This window comes from Polypterus senegalus, chromosome 2, assembly GCF_016835505.1.
Source record: "Polypterus senegalus isolate Bchr_013 chromosome 2, ASM1683550v1, whole genome shotgun sequence".
In the NCBI taxonomy this organism is placed as follows: Eukaryota; Metazoa; Chordata; class Cladistia; order Polypteriformes; family Polypteridae; genus Polypterus; species Polypterus senegalus.
Genome location: NC_053155.1, coordinates 171,524,760 through 171,543,902, shown reverse-complemented (window position 1 = coordinate 171,543,902; position 19,143 = coordinate 171,524,760). Strand labels below are relative to the sequence as shown.

General features: G+C 36.7%; 1 protein-coding gene across 3 annotated transcripts in view; it reads right to left on the bottom strand.

The window, feature by feature from the left end:
• The window catches only part of LOC120523545 (T-cell receptor-associated transmembrane adapter 1), a 47,707-nt gene that overhangs the window by 1,779 nt on the left and 26,785 nt on the right, over positions 1–19,143 (bottom strand). For all 3 annotated transcript variants that reach the window (XM_039744948.1, XM_039744949.1, XM_039744947.1), the window contains exon 7: positions 18,636–18,697. In XM_039744948.1, coding sequence (XP_039600882.1) covers positions 18,636–18,697 — 62 coding nt within the window. The remainder of the gene's footprint in view (positions 1–18,635; positions 18,698–19,143) is intronic.

Here is a 19,143-nt window from a genome sequence, read left to right as displayed (position 1 = left end):
GCCTCAGCACCACCACTCCTTATTTCAACAATTAGTACTTATTTGCTCATCTTGTCAGTCACTAACCAGAATCCATGACCCTCAATAAGGATGATAAAGTACTTGACCATTAAGTAGAAAGTTTTAGGTTTTCTTCATCACGATGGTCTGATTCAATCATGGTTCACCAAACTGCTCCTGCTGCATGGATTTTTTGGCCAATTTTATGATTACCTCTGTCCTCACTCTTGAATAAGAACCACTTTCTCCTGGTAAGGATGCCCCTTTCTTAACTGTAGAATGAAAGCTACTCTTTCCAGGAGATGAACATTACTTCAGATTTGGAGGTGGCAACAGCTTCATACTCAACTGCAGACCACAGTCCAGTAAGGGCAGGAGAACATCATTTTCCACAGACAGTTGACATTCAGCACTTATGTTCCCAAACTAAATGAACTCTAATTCACAGGTAAGCTTTGACATTCTGTAAGTAAGAATCAAATCAGAATAGTTTACAACATGTATTCTTGGCTGAGCTTTTTCCCCCACATCAAATGGACTTGATTTAATACCAACCATGAGTACATCTCTCTGTCCACAAATTCAGGAGATGAACAGCAGCAGTGACCCAGTAAAAGTATATAGTACTTTTGTAGCTCCTTACATAAGATACCATGAGTGGACACTGTCAGTCACCTTTTCCATGTTGATAAAGTACCTAAAGACAGAATTGGCAAACTCCAATGGACCCTCCAAAATCTGCATGAGGAGAAAGTTGGTTATTGTATGACTTGGTTCTGAATGTTTTTTCAGAATCTAGGGGTCCAACCATTGTCCTGAGGGAGACTTTTTAAGGAGGGTGAAACTGAGATCAATTGGTAAGTTTAATATATCCCTTTTTAAAAGACCTTGATTTGCCAAACTCAAGGTAACTTTGAAAAGTCATCTTAACTAAAATGCCTCTACAGCATCCAGTGATTTAACAGTTTCTGCCCAGAAATCATCCCAGGGGTATTAGTCACAAAAACACAGTCAACCCTAACCAATGCTTCAATCACTGCCTCTTCCAAGGAGACATTTTCACTCGGTTTAGGGGTTCAAAGTGCTCATTGCAGTGATTAAACCCCCAGTTGAGTTCAACATTTCCCCAATCTTACTAAGAATGGCTTGGTTGACACCTCACTTTTACCTCAAAAATCAATTAATGGGTTTCTTGAAAGCAATATATCCCATTGTCACCAATGGCCTCCCAGATACACGTTTTCACCTTTAGGCCTGCTGGTAACTGTCACTCAGACCTAAAAACAATCCTGCCAGCATTGATCTAAACTTAACAGCTTTAGTCACAGATGGTGTCCACTATAGCTCCAGTCACGGGTCCTACAGAAGTCACCAGATACTGACCACCATTCAGCCTGTTGAATCTTTCTGCTGATTCCACTACTGAGATTGTGATCAGTGAATTGAGATTTCATGTCCTTGATATGCAGGAGTAATGCTCTCTTTTAAATAGATTTGAACTGAATATGGTTATCTGTTAGTTATTTCCAGTATACACTCACTAGCCATTTGGATCTTTTCCACAGATGATCGATCCAGAATAGTTAGCACAGTAAGCCTTTTTATCCCAGTGTAAGGTACACACAGCTGGTCAGAAGAAATGAATATGAAGTTAACTGACCTTTGGCTCACAGTACTTGATAACCAGGGATACTAACTGTATAAGCAAACTTGCTCTTGAACATTGCTTTTGTGATGAACAATCTGCAACTGAAGTCAAAATCCAATAAAGATTCTCACTCTGATTCAGATCAGGCAGGCTCTTCAGCTATCTCTATAATTTTAGACATGAGCACTAAATCTTCCAAATAGGACTACAAAGTCAGTAGTAGTAGTAGTTACTTGACCAATAAACTCAGTTTCAAAAAGAGGTGGTAATCTGAACAGTTTTTAGATGAATATGCACAAATAATTTCAGGTTTTAATCTCTGCATCCCCGTAGCTGCTCAATACCTTCCCTGTGTCAAAACTCCAAAGTAGTAAAGAGACTACCTTTGACTCAGAATCATCAGAGTCTGACTATATTCAGCAGAATATTTTCTATTGTTAATCACATGATCAGTCTCTTTCCATAACAAAATATTGTGCAACATATCTCAAAAGGCATTATATGTAAGTTACATTTTTATTAATTTCTAGAAATTGCTTATTCAAAATCTAAGCAGCAAAAAGGGGAAAACAAGCCCGGGATGATACTCACTTCCATTAAATAGTACTGTAAGTTAAAGAACAAATTTAGAGTCTCTAATCAGTCAACCCTCCACCAATTTCTAATGCAACAGGCCTCCAGGGTACGTGGAAATTATGGAATTAAAAACAGGCAAACTCCTCCTCACAGATATGAACTTTGGATGGATTCTTTATCCATTTAGTCTGGTTCTGGGTTGGATGCACTGATAGAGACTTTCTTGGTAGTAATCCTCTAATGTAGGGGTTCCCAACAGGTTTTCCCTATGGCAAATTTTTAAAAGTAAATTAACCCCCACCATGTTTTGTTCATTAATTTGAGTACATACTGCTACCATAGTAAAGCTATTGACAAAAGAGAAATTTTAAGATGCTCATTTAAATATTTTTGAATTCAAATAATAATAAAAATAATAATACCACATAATAATACTATTTTCACTCATTCACTGATTGCAATGAATTGGAATGTAGACTTAAAATGATGTAACAAATAGTTTATATGGTTCAGAAAAGATGTCAAATGTTTTAAAGTAGTAATGTTACTGTATATTAACCCGTTAAACATTTAAATTTGTGAGTTTTATTATCTCAATGATTACATTTTGAGTTTTTTTTTTTTTAATTTTTAATTTGATTTGATAATTTATTTTTGCTCACATTTTCTTTATTTTTGCGATGCCTTTTGGATGTGTCATGTGACCACAATCGTTGTGATAATGATGTCACAGATGTATTGGCATATACATGAGGGTCTTAGCATACGTTATCCCTTGATTAATACACATCAAAGAAAAAAACTTAAATAGTTCTAGTGCTAGGTTTGTGCTTCTTGTTATGAATTTATCTAACTCATGTTCCCCAAGCTTTATTTTTACACTTAGTTACAGTTTCCAGTTTTTCATCTCAAGAGGTTTCATCCTAATAGCCATCTCCTGGTTCATATTATTGATTTTGAAGTTTTGAACCTGTTGACCGGGTATACCATTGTATTTCCCACACTAGCATTAAATACTTATGTTATTATCTTGCAAGGTATTGAATAATTATTTTGAGCATTATGGAAGAATCTTCTATTGATATAAGGCATATCTTTTCATCTTGTGTTGGTTTATAAAGTAACTGATTGTGATGCGTATAAGGTTAAGCTGTCAGACACCTCTTTTTATTGAATTACATCCTGCTTAACAGACTTTTTCCAGTATGTGTAAACCTCAACCTGTGGTTCTTTATTTTTTATCTTTGTGCAGAGTACATTTTTGGAATAATTTTACTCTTTTCTGTATGTGTGTTTCCCAGAGTGAAGACATGATATCTGCATCCTTTTGGCTTTATCGCTGTTTGACTTTATCTTCTGAGCCACAGGAAAATGACTACAGAAAATACTGGAATTTGTTTTTGAAATATTTCTGATTACAAAAGTGATATAAAACAAATCTGATACAATTAGATGTAAATACAAGCAATTATTAAGTGATTTTATTTTTTCAGATGTTAATAGAATTTTTCATTTATTAGAATTTGTATTGTTATCTGTATTATTAATGCTAAAAATTTTCTTTTTTTATTCAGAATATTGTTCAAAATGTCTAGTTTCTATAATATTTCATGAACACAAATTTTCCATTTACATATATGCTGTGGTACCATGAGTAGTGTAGTGGTACCTCCTAATAAATCTTAAACCCTAGTCTGATTTTTATCAGGGAAGTCTTGTCTGTAGATTGTCTGTTTTCTTTGTGTTTGGCTTGGTAACCTTATGTATTCAGTCTGTTGGACTTGCTATATTTGTAGAGGGCTACAGTACAAAAATAGCAATGCTTGACATTTCACAGGTTAATAAAATCCATGGCCTTGAATTTTTCATGATTCACTAAAGCTACTTTTTAATGTATGTGGTGGCCTTATTTTGAAAATTGTAAAATCTCCAGAATTCTAATACGTGGTTCATATCTGAAATTTTGTGGATGGGTTCAAGAAATGATTAATAAGTACAGAAGTGTACTCTGTGACCCATTGTACAATATGAAACCTTTCCATCATATAAACCATAGTTTCTTAAACCATGGTTCACAACCCATTTTGTGTTACGTGATTTTGGGTTTCACAGAATCGTAATTCACCATTGTATTTAATGGGAAAGGTTTGCGTACCATTCGCAAAGTGTGTAGTGGTGGGTCACTGATGTTCAAGCAATAGACAATGCTCTCCACTGTGGCCTGCAGTAGCGATGCTCCAAGTGGGACCACCCCTCGCCCCCAGGACCACTGTTGGTGACAATTCTGGATCTCAAAGACAGTAAGAAGGGTAAGATTGTGCTGTGAGAATAAAACATTTAAGAAACAAGTATACCTGTATATCATTTTTGTTGTATGGTTCGCAGATTGACTAACTAATCAACGTGTTTGTGCTACTATACACAGGAATTTTTTAATGTAGTAGAAAACATCAATAATTCTCATTTACTATTTTTGGGCCATGTTTTTGGGAAAGTCTAATACAGTACATTAACAAAATTTATTATATACAGCATACCTACAGACACAAATTTATATAACCTGCACAAAGTCCTTATCCATGTAGGGTTTGCACAGTCTCCCTTAGGGCTTTATTCTAGGTCAGGGGTTCTCAACGTCAGTCCTGGGGACCCCCTGTGGCTGTAGGTTTTTGTTCCAACCAGATTCCTAATCAGTGACAACATCTGATAGCACTGATCTCATTTAATTAGCTGGTATTTTTTTTCTTTTATTCGACATTCCAAAAAGCATAGCAGCATGATTTTTACATTTATAAGACATTTATAAATATTTCTGCTTTTGCTATAGATTTAAATGCTTAACTCTCTTTTGTTGATTTCATTTTACTTTGTCCTTTCTCTGTGCAGTTTTTCCCCCCTTTATTGAATCTTAATAATGACAACTTAAAATGAGCAGAGCAGACACCCAGGCAAACAACACTGAATAATCAAAGGCTGCAGCTACTTTAGAGTCAGACCCACTAATTAGTAAATAATGGATTAATTAAACAATTAGAACACCTAGAAAAGTAGAATGAAAATCAAGATGGAAATACTGTTAAAAAGAATAAAAATACATTAATTCTATGTAACTGCTTGGTACATTGTACTATTTTTTTTAGCAAACTTAATTTTCTAATTTCTGTTGTTCCCTAAATACAGAACTTGGGAAATATCAGTTCACTTAATTAGCCCAGGAGTTCAATTAAAACCAGAAGCTGGTTGGAACAAAAACCTGACAGCCACGTTGAGAACTGCTGCTCTAGATAATTCAATATTTTTCTTATATCCGAGATGTACAAGTTACAATAAATAGTGATTTTAAATGACAACTGTAGGAATGTACTTGTGGACAAGTGTGTAAGTGAGCTCTGAGACTGACTGGTGCTCTGTGTATAGAAGCTTTGCACCCATTATTTCTGGGATGGACTTCTGCCCCAAGAACTGGATTAAGCAGATTGGAGAACTGTTGGCTGTGAACAGTACTGTCATGGCTATATGAACAGTAAAGCAGGTAAGGCTGTGTTACGTTACAATGACTTTTTCAGTGATTTTCATTTGTAGGTTTCATTTATATAACCTTAGCAAGTCGGAGGCAAATGATGGTGTCCTTCCATGAAATTAGTCGCTTAACGTCACATGCTTAGTGACTCTCTCCAACTAATCTGTGACTAGCTGCAATAAAATCAAAACAGTTTTGGCGCTTTCTTTAGTCATAGGGGCAGGCTCTATATACATGAGAGCTGACAACCAATAAATGATCACCTTGAAGTACAATGTATATAATGCAGTAATGAGGAATAAGGAATGTGGGTATTTTCAACCTCACATACAAAAGAGAAGCTTGTAAATCTGGTGTCTCATATTTTATTTACCAAGACAGAATGGAAAGAGGAAAAAAAGGGCTGAGATTGTGGCTGAGCTTGCAGTACCCATTCAACCCATACAGCGTCGGCTCTGTAGAAAAAGGGGCAATCACAACTGTGCTGGAAGGGTGGAACACAGTTGGTAAATGTGACATAGCAAGAAAATTTACAGTAATTTAAATTGAAATGGCCTGGTGATGAGATTAGTAAGTCTGACATCCCCCACAATGTGACATAGGCTTTAGGCACTACCTGTACTCTACCCAGTGGTCCATTAGCCTTGACAGTCGGACACACAGTTTGTAATTGGAACAGACTTCCCGTACGGTAGAGCATAATTGGGGGGATGAACAAAATAAGTAACAAATATTATTATGTTCTGAAACTTGCCCACTTGCAGTGTGTTATGTAGAAGGTATGCAAACATTTTTTTCCACTATTAAGCCTCAAGCATCATATATATATATAAAACTTTAATCATAGTTTTCAAATGATTAGACTTATTTTTCAGGATGAAAAGTCATTTTTGAATTTTTCAAAATGGCTGTTGTAATATTAAGTCCTCTTTAAAATGCTGATATATCACGGGTGTTATATGTTAAATAAAATTCAGATCATTGGCATAACCAGTTTGAAAAAAATGAAAGCTTTAAGGACTTCAGCATCTATATTGGATAACACCATAAATATCCATCCATCCATTATCCAAGCCGCTATATCCTAACTCAGGGTTACGGAGGTCTGCTGGAGCCAATCCCAGCCAACACAAAGCAAGGCAGGAAACAAACCCCAGTTAGGGCCCCAGCCCACCTCAGAGCACACACACCAAGCAACAATTTAGGATCGCCAATGCACCTAACCTGCATGTCTTTGGACTGTGGGAGTAAACCGGAGTACCCGGAGGAAACCCACGCAGACACGGGGAGAACATGCAAACTCCACATGGGGAGGACCTGGGTAGGGAACCAGGGTCTCCTAACTGCGAGGCAGCAGCGCTACCACTGTGCCACTGTGCCACCGTGCCGCCCTACACCATAAATAACAAATCCATAACAGTACAACAATCAATATGAGACACATGAATAAAATCTGGAACAGAAGCAGAAAATAGTTACTGAATAAACTATGTATCACTTCTGAATCTGTCCTAATGTGAAACATTCAAAGAAACCCATTGACATCAATCTTCAAACTTACTTAGTCTACCTTAAGATCACTGAGGACTGATATGACTCTATCATCATAAAGCTCAAAGCAAAACCCAACATTTCCATTTCACTAGTACATTCACAAACACATATGTCACTAAACATAAAATTGGTATTGGCAATTAACTACATGTGGGACAAAATCTGAGAACCTGCACAAAAACCTAGGATGAGAATATGCAAAATCCACACAAAGAGTGATCAGTCTTAGTGTATCTTGCATTTGTAATTGCATGTAGAACATACATTTATGCAGTGTTAATTATGAATAATTAAAGCAAATAAGCATCTTTAAGAAAAGCTGGTATCTTTAAGTAGTAAAGTTTTTAAACCATAGTAAACAATGTGCAAGTTTTTAGTTTTCCAACAGTTCAATGAAATCAAACCTCAGGAAACAACCGTTTTTTTATTCAGAAATAATTTTACCTCAACAGGAAATTTTAGGTAACCTCTCATAAACCTCCACCACAAAAACAAACTTTTTTTTTTAATCAAGCAAAGCACAGTACAAAGTAGGTGTATGTTTATTTTATTATTTTAAAACCTTAAACAATGTCAGCCTCATGTTTTCAGTTCAATTGATATGAAAATTTGGAGCAGATAAGTACATTGCATAAAAAAAGCCAACATAAGTAAGTGTTAATGCAACTTTGACACTAACAACATTATTCCACAGGCAGAATAACCTTTACATTAACCAAAATGTTCTTCCTGTTTTCAGCAGTGACCCATTTTACATTTGAAAAACACACACAACACAAGTAATAACTGTGAGGACAGACAGGTTAAGTATCTTCTCATTGGGTCATCTGGGTTATGTAGAAAAATGATATGTCACTGGGAAAAAAAAGTTAAAAAGTGGTTTAATGCTGTAACAAAAAGTTGAAGGTAAAAACTGTAGGATTGTTTTGATCCTGTAAATAAGGATGATGTCTGAAGTTCCTCATCAGATCTGGATGAGTAAGTTATGATCATTACTGGATTCATCAGAGGTCTGGATGAATTTATGCCTATAAAAACAATTCACATGTTCCCTAATAACAAACCATAGCTCACTAGCTACATACATAATTTACTGAAGAGTCACAGCAATGCATTACAGGCCAGCAATATACAAAAAAAAAAATGGAATAAATGCAGGTAAGTGCACTGAAAAAGCAGTTACAGTTGCTGTGCAAAGAGAAGAAAAGCAGTCGTGATTCAAATGAAATGTGGCAAAGTGTGCAGATGATTACAGTGTAGAGCCTATGTCAAAGGTGGCTGGGATGGCGACCCAACCGGGATGCCGAGGAGGACTGGAGGAGGGCTTGAGCCTCCTCCAGATCATAAGGGCGTGACCGCCCTGGTTCCTTTGGGGGCCACAGGTACAGAGCTTTGAAGCTCCATCCTGTAGCGGCCCGTGGTCACCATCAGGGGGCGCCCCCATGCCTTTGGCGCCCTGGACCTCAGCACTTCCGCCACACCAGGAAGTGCTGGGGGGAAGAAGAGCAGGGACACCCGGAGTGCTTCCGGGGATTAAGCCGGCACTTCCGCCACACAGGGGCGCGTCGGCGGGTGATTGCCGGAACCCACCTGGGGCACATCCGGGTGATAATAAAAGGGGCCGCCTCCCTTCATTCAGGGCAAGAGTCGGGAGTGAAGTGGACTGAGCTGGAGAAGAGAGAAGGAGGCGGTCTGAAGAGAAAGGCATTGTGTGGCCAGGACTTTGTGGTGCACTTGACTGTTGTAAACAGTGTAAATAAATGTGTTTGTGGGTGACATGAACGTGTCTGCCTGTCTGTGTCTGGGTCAGTCTCCACACCTACTTCATTAGGATTACATTTTTCTCCCTAAGATGAACTTAATGTTTTCAGCTTTAATTGTTAAAACAAACTATCTCTTGAGTGATTCATCCTTCTTCTATTTGAGGAAAACTTAAGGAGGAACTTTAACAGAACAAAAAGTTCTGCATGCGTTTACCAACCAATATGCTGTCTAAATGTACTTCAGCAAAGACACAAATTATTCCTGGGTCCAAGAAAGCAAAACTGGATTCCTTCAATGGTAAGTGCAACTCATCAACCTCTTCCTAACTGTCAAAACCCAGAAAGTGCAGATTGGTTGCGTCACCTCCTCTACACTACAGGGTAGTAGGCTTAGCTTCTCTTTTGTATGCTTGTTAATCTGCAGTATGACTGTGTGGCCAAGCACAACTCCAATTCCATTACCAATTTGCTGGTGCCAGTACCATTAAAGGCTTGATAACTAACAATGATGAAAAGATTTACAGAGAAGAGACTGGACATCTAAAGCAGGGGTGCCAAACAACACTTTGTTCCTTAATGATAACAAAGCCCAGAATCTGGATATGAATTTCTGGAAGAAGTGTTATGGCAGTCCCCAATAGTATGGACTACAACATGAACTCATTCTGCCTGCTTGCTTAAATCCAGGGATTTTCCACATACATTTTATTGTCTGCTGGCACTTTGGATCTTGAACAACTGAATAGATGTTGCTAAAAGTGGGCCTGGAGATGTGCATGTTTGAGAAAATAGAACAGAAAAAGTTTTCTAGGACACTAAAGTACTATTACCAAAAACAAAATCCAGAGGGCTAAACCATAAGCCAACTCAAAATAAGAATTGCTAACGGTTGTTATAAAAATGAGAATTTCACCTGTAAAAAACATTCTATGAATACAAACCAAAGTTAAGAATTAAGTTTGGAGCTATGAGTTTATCACAAGAATAATTAAAACTATGAATTCAATAACTTTGTTTTATAGAGGAGCCTTTGTGATGGATGCATAGTGCATTCCTTAGGAACACTGCAGCGCATCCTAACAACTCATCAACAGATGCTGAGATTTCAAAATGGCAATGTGACACACTTAAAAAAAAAAAATCAAAAATATTAGTATCATTTTCAAACTAAACTTTTTAAACAAAATTCACATATGACCATTTTATATGAAAATCCATCCATTTTCCAACCCCCTAGCCATCACAGGGCACAAGGCAGGAACCAATCCCGGGCAGGGTGCCAACCCAAAACAATAAACAAAAAAAAAAAGAAGTTACAGTTACTGACATCCGGAATTGGGCACAATGCGTCTTAGCCACCAACATCTTTACTTCCACAGATGTCCAAGAAAAGGCTGGATGTCTCCATCTACTTACACACGTGTACAATACTATCCATTCTTACATTGTGTATAACACCCTTGTACATGATATCAACGCACTGTAGGTGATGGTGAAGTTTGCAGAGAACATTACAGGCCACACAGCTGACCTCTGTTTAGAGAGTACACAATTCCTTAGAAAACAGCATTATTAAAGATCTCACCCATCTTGTACAGTCAAGTTTCTTACTCATCTGTTCTAGCAAATGGTACAGGACTGTTTGCTCTCACACCACTCGATTCTGGTACAGTTTGCTGTCACAGGTCATAAAGTTAGTTAACAGGCACTCATGCTGACAACGGTCTGATTGGTTCTTATATGAATGTTGAACTCAATGTATAAAGTTTTGTTCATTGCCTTTCATCTGTTGTTGAACTGGACAACTGCCAAATTATGTAAACCATTCTTGTAAGAAACTGTGTCTCAGGATTAAGTATAATTCATATTGTAGATGAATAAGTAAATATTGTGGATGAATACATAAACATTAGATATGTTCTGGTTATCATCCTTTCTGTCAAACTCTTATTTTTGGAAATAAAACAGTTTCCAAAGGGTTTTAATTTCTTTGCACTGTCCAATGGCTCCTTATTATAGAGAAAGCTTCCTCCCTAAAGTGACCAGGTTAAGTTATTTATGATTCTAAATTGCCATGGTGTGAGTTTTCACGTGTGCAGTAATAAGAAAAAAGGAGAATGGTTAAGTAGTGCATTTACCAATGCAAAATGAAACAAGTTCAAAACTGAAATTCTGTCTAATTTTAGTTAAGCTGCTATTTATGTTATTTCTCATATAAAGTGTTTTTTGGCAAATCCAATGGAATAATATAAGCATCTGTCTCTATATAAATTAAACCTTAATCAGTTATCCACTGTCATGGAGTGTGGGGATGGGATAATTAGAATGCATTAACTACAGAGAGAAAAAAATCCCAGGACTTCACATTGTATATAGCACATCTTCGAGTCAATATCAAAAACAATCTTAAAAAGCAAAAGGGCCTTTTTAGTAATCTGAGATTGCATAAGAAAATCAGTTAAGGTAAAACCTTTCATCTGGTCAGTCCATCCTTTGGGGTTTTGTGGTTAAAGATTAAAAAGGCCTTGTAGAAAAATACTAAAAAGTGTTTATACCCAAAGGTTAATTGTTGTTTAAACAATTTCATATATGTGTTACATCTATTGTAGGAGATGGCCGGTAGCTCAACCTGTCCGGGATGCCCCTGAAATAGAAAGATGGGGGAAGGCAGATGCTTTGGGACACTGCCTCCCCCAAGATGCTAGTTGGCAGCTTCCCTGCAGCATAGCAGTGCTCCAGATTCCCGAAGGGCACTATGGGATCTGGAGTTTGGCCTCACAGCCCTGCTGGGTACTGTGGGTGCCGCCAGGAGACGCTGCAGGGTGACTGGGGAGTCCCTACTGTCTACATACCCCAGAAGTACTCCAAAGTCACAGGGACGGAAGCACAGAAGTATTTCTGGGCTGAAGAAAATACAACTTCTCCATTTGACCTGGAAGTGCTGATAAGTCACGTGGACGGAAGGACAGAAGCACTTCCAGGTCAAGGACTTTTTAAAGGGCTGTTGTGAACATAGCAAGCGAGCAGAAGTCGGGAGGAGTGTGACAGAGCTTTTTGGGAGGTGGAGGAGAGAATTATTATGTTTTTTTATTATATTGCGTGTTTACTGTGGCTGTGGTGCTTTGGAGGTACTGCTTAGAAAGGAAGAATTAAAAATACTTCTGAGTGCTTTTAACCTGTGTCTGCATCTGTCTGTTGGGTTTAATAGGGCGACAGCGGCCCCTAGCATCCAGATATTACACTATATTTGTTCACACAGCCCTTATCAGAAATGCTAGTTTTTTTTAACATTAATTGAGGAAAGAGTAACTAGAATAGATCAAGCCAAGAAATGAACAGACATCCTAGAAAAAGAAATATAATTAAATGTTTTTTCATCACAGTTTCATGTAGCAGGCAACCAAAGTGTTTATGCTCTTCAGAATTGTATGCATGGTGCTTAGCTTTTACAAGCTTAACTGTATAATAACACACCTAGCATTCTCTTCAGTTATTTGCAATTTCCCTTAAAATCATAAGGCATCCTGCTATACCACACTAAACTTTAAATTATACGTATTTATAAACATATTGAAAGTTCTGTAAAGTGAAATATGCTAATTATTTAAATAAAAATGAATTCATAAATCAAGACACTGTGAAAAATTCAACTTCAAATGTTCTTTTCCATTTCAATGGGTGCAAAATTAGAAATAAATGGAAAAAGAGTAGCAAAGGTAAAAGAGTTCCTTTATCTAATCTTGAGTGTTCTCAGTGTCATCCACTGCAATGAATTTTACTAGAGTAATTGTTTTCAAACTTAGGGCCTCATGACATACTTAAAAAATAAATTCCAGTTTTAGATATTGTCCTTAGATTGACTTGTGCAGTTTTTAAATAAACATAACACACAAGGTTTATCAATCTATATATATATATAAAATGTAAAATTGACTAAATGACTCACTTGCTCAACAGCAAAAACCCAATTTTCCATTTAGTTCAAAAAGCTAAAATTTAGCAGTATGGTAAATCTAGGGCCGTAGAGATCTGCTAACAAAGGATTCCTTGAAATATCAATATTTAGGAGTAGCACAGCCCCAGAAAAATGAAAGACCCCAAAATCTCAAAATGTCCTTGAGGGATTTCACTTTTTTTCCTCTCAATATTTGTCAGTTATAAAGCGTTAGTGAGTGGAGTATTCTTAGGTAGTTTGTCCTTCTTTATGGCTGAACACTGAGGCTGTAACTGCATAGAAAAATTGGGCCGTTCATACAAAAGAAACAGGGAAATGCTGATATGACATACCTGCTCACTTCAAGCTCTATGTACAACACATGCCTTGGTCAGTTTAAATGCTTGCACAGCTGCCTCCAGTATTGAATTATAAGTCAAGCCAGCAACCTCCAAAAGACGTGTTGGTTGAGGTAGCTAGTCTGACACTGAAAATGCAATTTAAAATCAAAAACTCGGCAGTTTTTACCAATTATGCTTAATGAAAAAGGAAACCAGCCTTTGTTTACTACAAAGAATGCTCAACAATTTTAATATAAAAAAGAACAGCAAATCAAGGCTGTCATGTTCAAGAGCGAAAAGGAACTGGATCAGAGGCAAAAGGTATTTTAGGGTGCGGGAGACATGTTTAAAATCTGCAGTTAGTATACATGTTAGCCAAAAAGCAGAGTAATTAAGCCAAAAACTATTTTTTTCAAAATGCCATACAAACTTACTGTTAAAAATAATAAAAACAATGTTACACACGTGTGCTTGGGGAACAACCTAAGGGCTTAGGAATGTGTGATTTACTGCTGAGACACGAGGGGGCACTGTCTACTAACACTCTCTCTTCTCCTTCTCCCTCTGTAGAAAGGAAGATTGACACCTCTCCCACTCTGACTCTACTTTTGTGGTCAGACCACCTGGACCCGCCTCTAACTCCCAGAATTCCTCATAAAGGGAAACTACGCTATCTTAACATAGACCAACCTGAGAACTGATGACGTCTCAACTTTGCATAGTACCATGTGTTTTCTTTTATACCTTTTGTGTATCTCAATATATGGGGTTTGCCTTGGCGTGCCCCAGACCCTTCATCTTGTGCCTTTTGTCTTTTTACAACACCTACAAAATGCGTAAGTATTGCAGCATTGCGTCTCTGGAGTAACACAATGCCAAAATCAGAGCTCTGTGTCTCTCTGACTCTCACATTTGGTCCGCCAACAATACGATATTTTTAGTTTTAGTAAACTTTTTTGGTGTGCTATCATTTTTAGAACAGTTTCATGAATTGTCAGATTAATGCAGAATAAAGTATTTTAAGAAACAAAAATTAATTGAAACAGTTATTAATTAGGGTTCATTAATATTAATTAAGAATAAATGCAGAAGCAGGCTCAATGTAGAAGTATTAAAGTACAGCACACTCATTGACTTCAAGTTATTTTTCTTTGTTTTTTGATTTTCATGTCACTGTAGTTTTTTGCAAATTAAAAATATGAACATCTAAGCTTTCTGCTTTCATTTCATATCAAGCCACACCATTGCTCTTACATTAAATAACAATTAAAAAAGCATTTGATGTACACAAGAAAATTAAAAAAAACACAAACCCACATAAAAAATATAAGTAATCCCTTGCTAAAAATTCCCAAATGCAAAATGGGTTGGTTCATAGAAATATTATCTTCTGTTGTGCAAAGGCAGAGTTCAAAACTAAAAGAAAAAAGGAAAAGAAAAAATGGTACTTCAAAACATTTCAAATCTTGGAAGTGGTACGCCAAGAAAAATGGCTGAGAATCCATGACCTAGTGATAAAATGTCAGTGCTGTACTTAAGCATTTGCTTGGATTAATATGTCTACTATTATCCAAAATCAAATTGTGTGATTACTCTTATCTGTTCCCAAGATCGAACATCAAGCTCCACTTTGCAGCATTAGGTTGTTATTAGACAGTATATCTATTTGGGGGACATTCATGTAGAAAGTTTGAGAATCTCTGCACTAGACTTAAAGATATTATAAGATAATGAAGGGGGAAATTTAACCCTCAACACCCAGGGGCCTGTGGGAGTATAATTCCAGCCTTGTGTTTACTGTATATAAACCCCCATGACCCTGTGTTAGGATATAGTGGGTTGGATAATGACTGACCGACAACAAACGTTATGCTTAAGTCAAGAAGACATCTCATTTCACGTTTTCTTTTAAGTTCAGTTTCACTTTTGGAGAACCAAAGCTTTATACAGGTAAGTGGACAACAAAGCGTTAATATGGAATACTTGAAAGACATACAAATTATTTAGGTGGTTTACCTGACCTTGTATGTGAAATTGTGACTGTGTCCCCTACCGGGATCTAGCATCATATGCATGGTTAATTCCTGGCTTATGTTTGATGATACTGATTGTACTGTTCCTTGCAAGTTTGTTTTAAATAAACAGTTTTTTTAAATAGAAAAGGAATGAATGAATATATGGTTAAACAAATAATTAATTTGAAAGAATCAAGTCTAGTATTGCATAATAGAATGAACAGTTAAAGATAGCTTGTATATATTATTGAGCTAATGCTTCGAGAGGGTACAGAACGGTTTTGACACATATGATAGGCACTCCTGAATTAGATCCCAGTGATAGAGGGATGGGTGTTGTAAACGCCAATTGCAATAATATGAGAATTATAAAACAATATGGATGCAGAGGTGTGCTTCAGTCTTTTTTATAAGCTGTGATCATTTACCCACCAACTAGTAGTTGTGTTAACATTTATGTTTGCTCAATAAACATATAGCCATGTAAATGGCCCCAAATAATTTCATAATATAACCATGGACATTAGTTTAGATAAGATTAGATTATATTAGGTTAATCCTAGGGACATGTAGTTCTCTAGTTAAATTGCAGTTTGAAGATGAAGCGGTTAGCACTGCTTCCCCATAAGCTCTAAGGTCTTTTATGGATGAGTGCGAATGATGTTCGGGATGGAGTAATTTGCAATGTGTGGTTGCTTTCAGCAACATGCTGGATACTGTCCGAGTGGACTCCTGCTTTTGAAACTGTGTTTTATAGTATGGTTAGTAAAAATGAGTTTATTTGCAATGCACAAATCAACTGTCCCAGCAAATTTGCTTTATAATTAAAAACTCTGCAACTGACTGGACAAAGAAAAGTTTCACAGGTTTGCTTGCTGGCATCTTTTCTGTACATTATCAGATTTTTTTTTAGTTTGAATTTTTTACAGTAAACATAATTAATAATGGCAAGAACGGATATGCTATAAAATGCAAAAAGTAATGATAAAATCCCTAGTCATAGTTTCTGAATTATGGAAGGATAAACACCTCACCATTACATTGAAAGCCTGGGACAAAGATTTGGATGCTGTTTCATTGCTATATTTAGGTTCCACATCTGCCATCTGGCACAGCTACACCAATTAATTTTTCATTCTTATAATATCCCTTGTCCTCACTTGATAACCCAAGACCTCAGGTTAGTCAAAATGTGGCAGGTGCTTCCCTCTCACATGCTTTGGGCAAGCTGCTCTGTTCTGGGAGTGGACCATGATTTCATCTCCAGCTGTGCTGAATCTCATCCCAGCCATGTCACAGTAAGCTGCAAACCACTCCACTGTATGCTCGAGTGTTCAAGAATTTAACATTATTTGAAAACATTGGTGCTGCCTTCAGTTTCTTAATCAGACACTCTTGAAACCTTGCTGCCAACACACTCTTTCTCACCACCAAATACTGAAACAGTAGTAGTGTAATGTCAAAACAGCATATAAACTATTTTCCATTTCAAAAAAAAAAAATATATACAAAAGGCAATATATAGGCCCAATACAACCCCCCCACCCCGACCACACTGACTTAGCCACCACCCCACCCCTCCATGTAATTTATTTCTATATATTGACTTTGACTCTTGTAAGTCTAAGCATTATCCTTTGATGAAGATCCCTGGCAGGGGTTGAAAGCTCAGGAATAAAAACTACTTTATGATATGTGGATCTCCAGCTGCAAATATGCAAACCGTATCACAGATCTTCTCTTCCATATACAGTATATATATATATATATATATATATATATATATATATATATATATGTATATATATATATGTGTGTGTGTACATGGGTGGGCAAAAAGTATGATCACAGTTGTTTGTATGGAAAAAAGATATGCAGGTTATGATTATTACAATAACTGTATTACCTTTATTAATTCAAAAGAATTTCACAATTTGCACAGTGCACTCAGGCACAATCTCATAAGTGCTCAAATTGCCGACTTTCATTATTTGCGCATTCTTGAAGTCTACTTTCTATATTCAAGCACACTTTAATAATGAGATAGATAGATAGATAGATAGATAGATAGATAGATAGATAGATAGATAGATAGATAGATAGATAGATAGATAGATAGATAGATAGATAGATAGATACTTTATTAATCCCAAGGGGAAATATGAATAAGAAGACAAATAATACAAACAAACAAATAAATTAATAATATAAGAATAAACTCTGTGTTTCTCATACTCACAGCTGTAAACCTACTTTTCCCCACCCCTGTATACATCTATCTATATACACTGCTCAAAAATTAAGGGAACACTTAATCACCACAATCTAACACCATGTCAGTTAAGCTTCAGGGATATCCATCTGTCCAATTAGGAAGCAGAAGCAATTGTGAATCAAGTTCACTTGCTTAGGTGCAAATGAAAGTGACAACAGGTGCACTGGACAGGTAACAGCAAGACAACTCTCAAAAAGAGAATGGTTTTCCAGGTGGTAGCCACAGACAATTGCTCTCTCCTTATCCTTCCTGATTGATTATTCTCTAGTTTTGCATTTTGCTAATGTCCATATCACTATTGGTAGCATAAGGCAGTACCTGCTGCAGAATCAGGTTGCAAAGGTAGTCTAGTTCCTCCAGGGTGGCACATCCATACGTGCCATTGCAAAAAGGTTTGCTGTGTCTACCAGCACAGTCTCAAGAGCAAGGAGGAGATACCAGCAGACGTGTTGTTACACGTGTAGAGCTGGGGGTTGTGTGGCCCAATCAATGGCATCAATGTCTACATCATTCAGGAACTGCCTACAAAATCATCTAAGCTATTTAATTGCTTGGGGATGATTAATTTAAAGCTCAGCACCTTCATTACTAGAGATTCCAGACCTTACTGCCATAGATCAGATGAAAGAACTAAAGAGCTGATTCTGAACACATCTCAAGGACTAAGTACACTTTGAAATAAAGTTACAGTCAGTTCCTAATAAGCACAGACACCTAGTAAAAATTCACTCCTTGGGTCTGAATAAGACAGGCCTGTCTTCCTAAATACATCCTTCCTGGCATTGATCATTACTGAGCTACAAAGTCAGTAGGTGGAATCTTTTGAAGAAATAAATCCACTGTCTTTGAAAAGGCCAAACACCAGAACAGTTTTTAGGTGTATATACTCAAACGTCAAACTTGACAGTGCTAAAAATTAGCATACTATCCCAAGCTTTTATTTAAAAAACGTGTCTCTTTCACTTTGGATAACTCATGTAAAAGAATTGGTATGTAAAAGAATTGTTACCTTTGGTTTGTCTTCGGCTCTGTGTGGTTTGTTCATGAGTTCATAACATACTTCATCACTTTCTTTCGAAAAATGGAAACAAACTGTTTACATACTGTACATAATGCTTAGTTTTGCATTAAAAATATTATTAGCCTGGAATATTAATAAAATTAATATAACATTATTAAGCCTACATAATCCAGTTGAGGGTCACTGGGGATGCAATGCTGGCAGGACTATGCATAATTAATTAAATTAGTTTAAAATGAAAAATGCACTTTGTTGCTTAAGAATCATTAATTATGGTTTAAATGAACTAGGCTAGGTGGATTTAGTAGTGGGTAAATAGAATTACTACTGAAGTAATAGAATGATGGGATAGGATTTTGACATAATGTTTGAGGGTACAGCTTGACCAGAAATCGATAGCAATCAGTACCTCACTTGGCCAAGGCTGACTGAGTAAGGACAGCTTGAACATGCATCATTTGCATGCAAATAGTTGTAGCGACGATTATATTTGAAT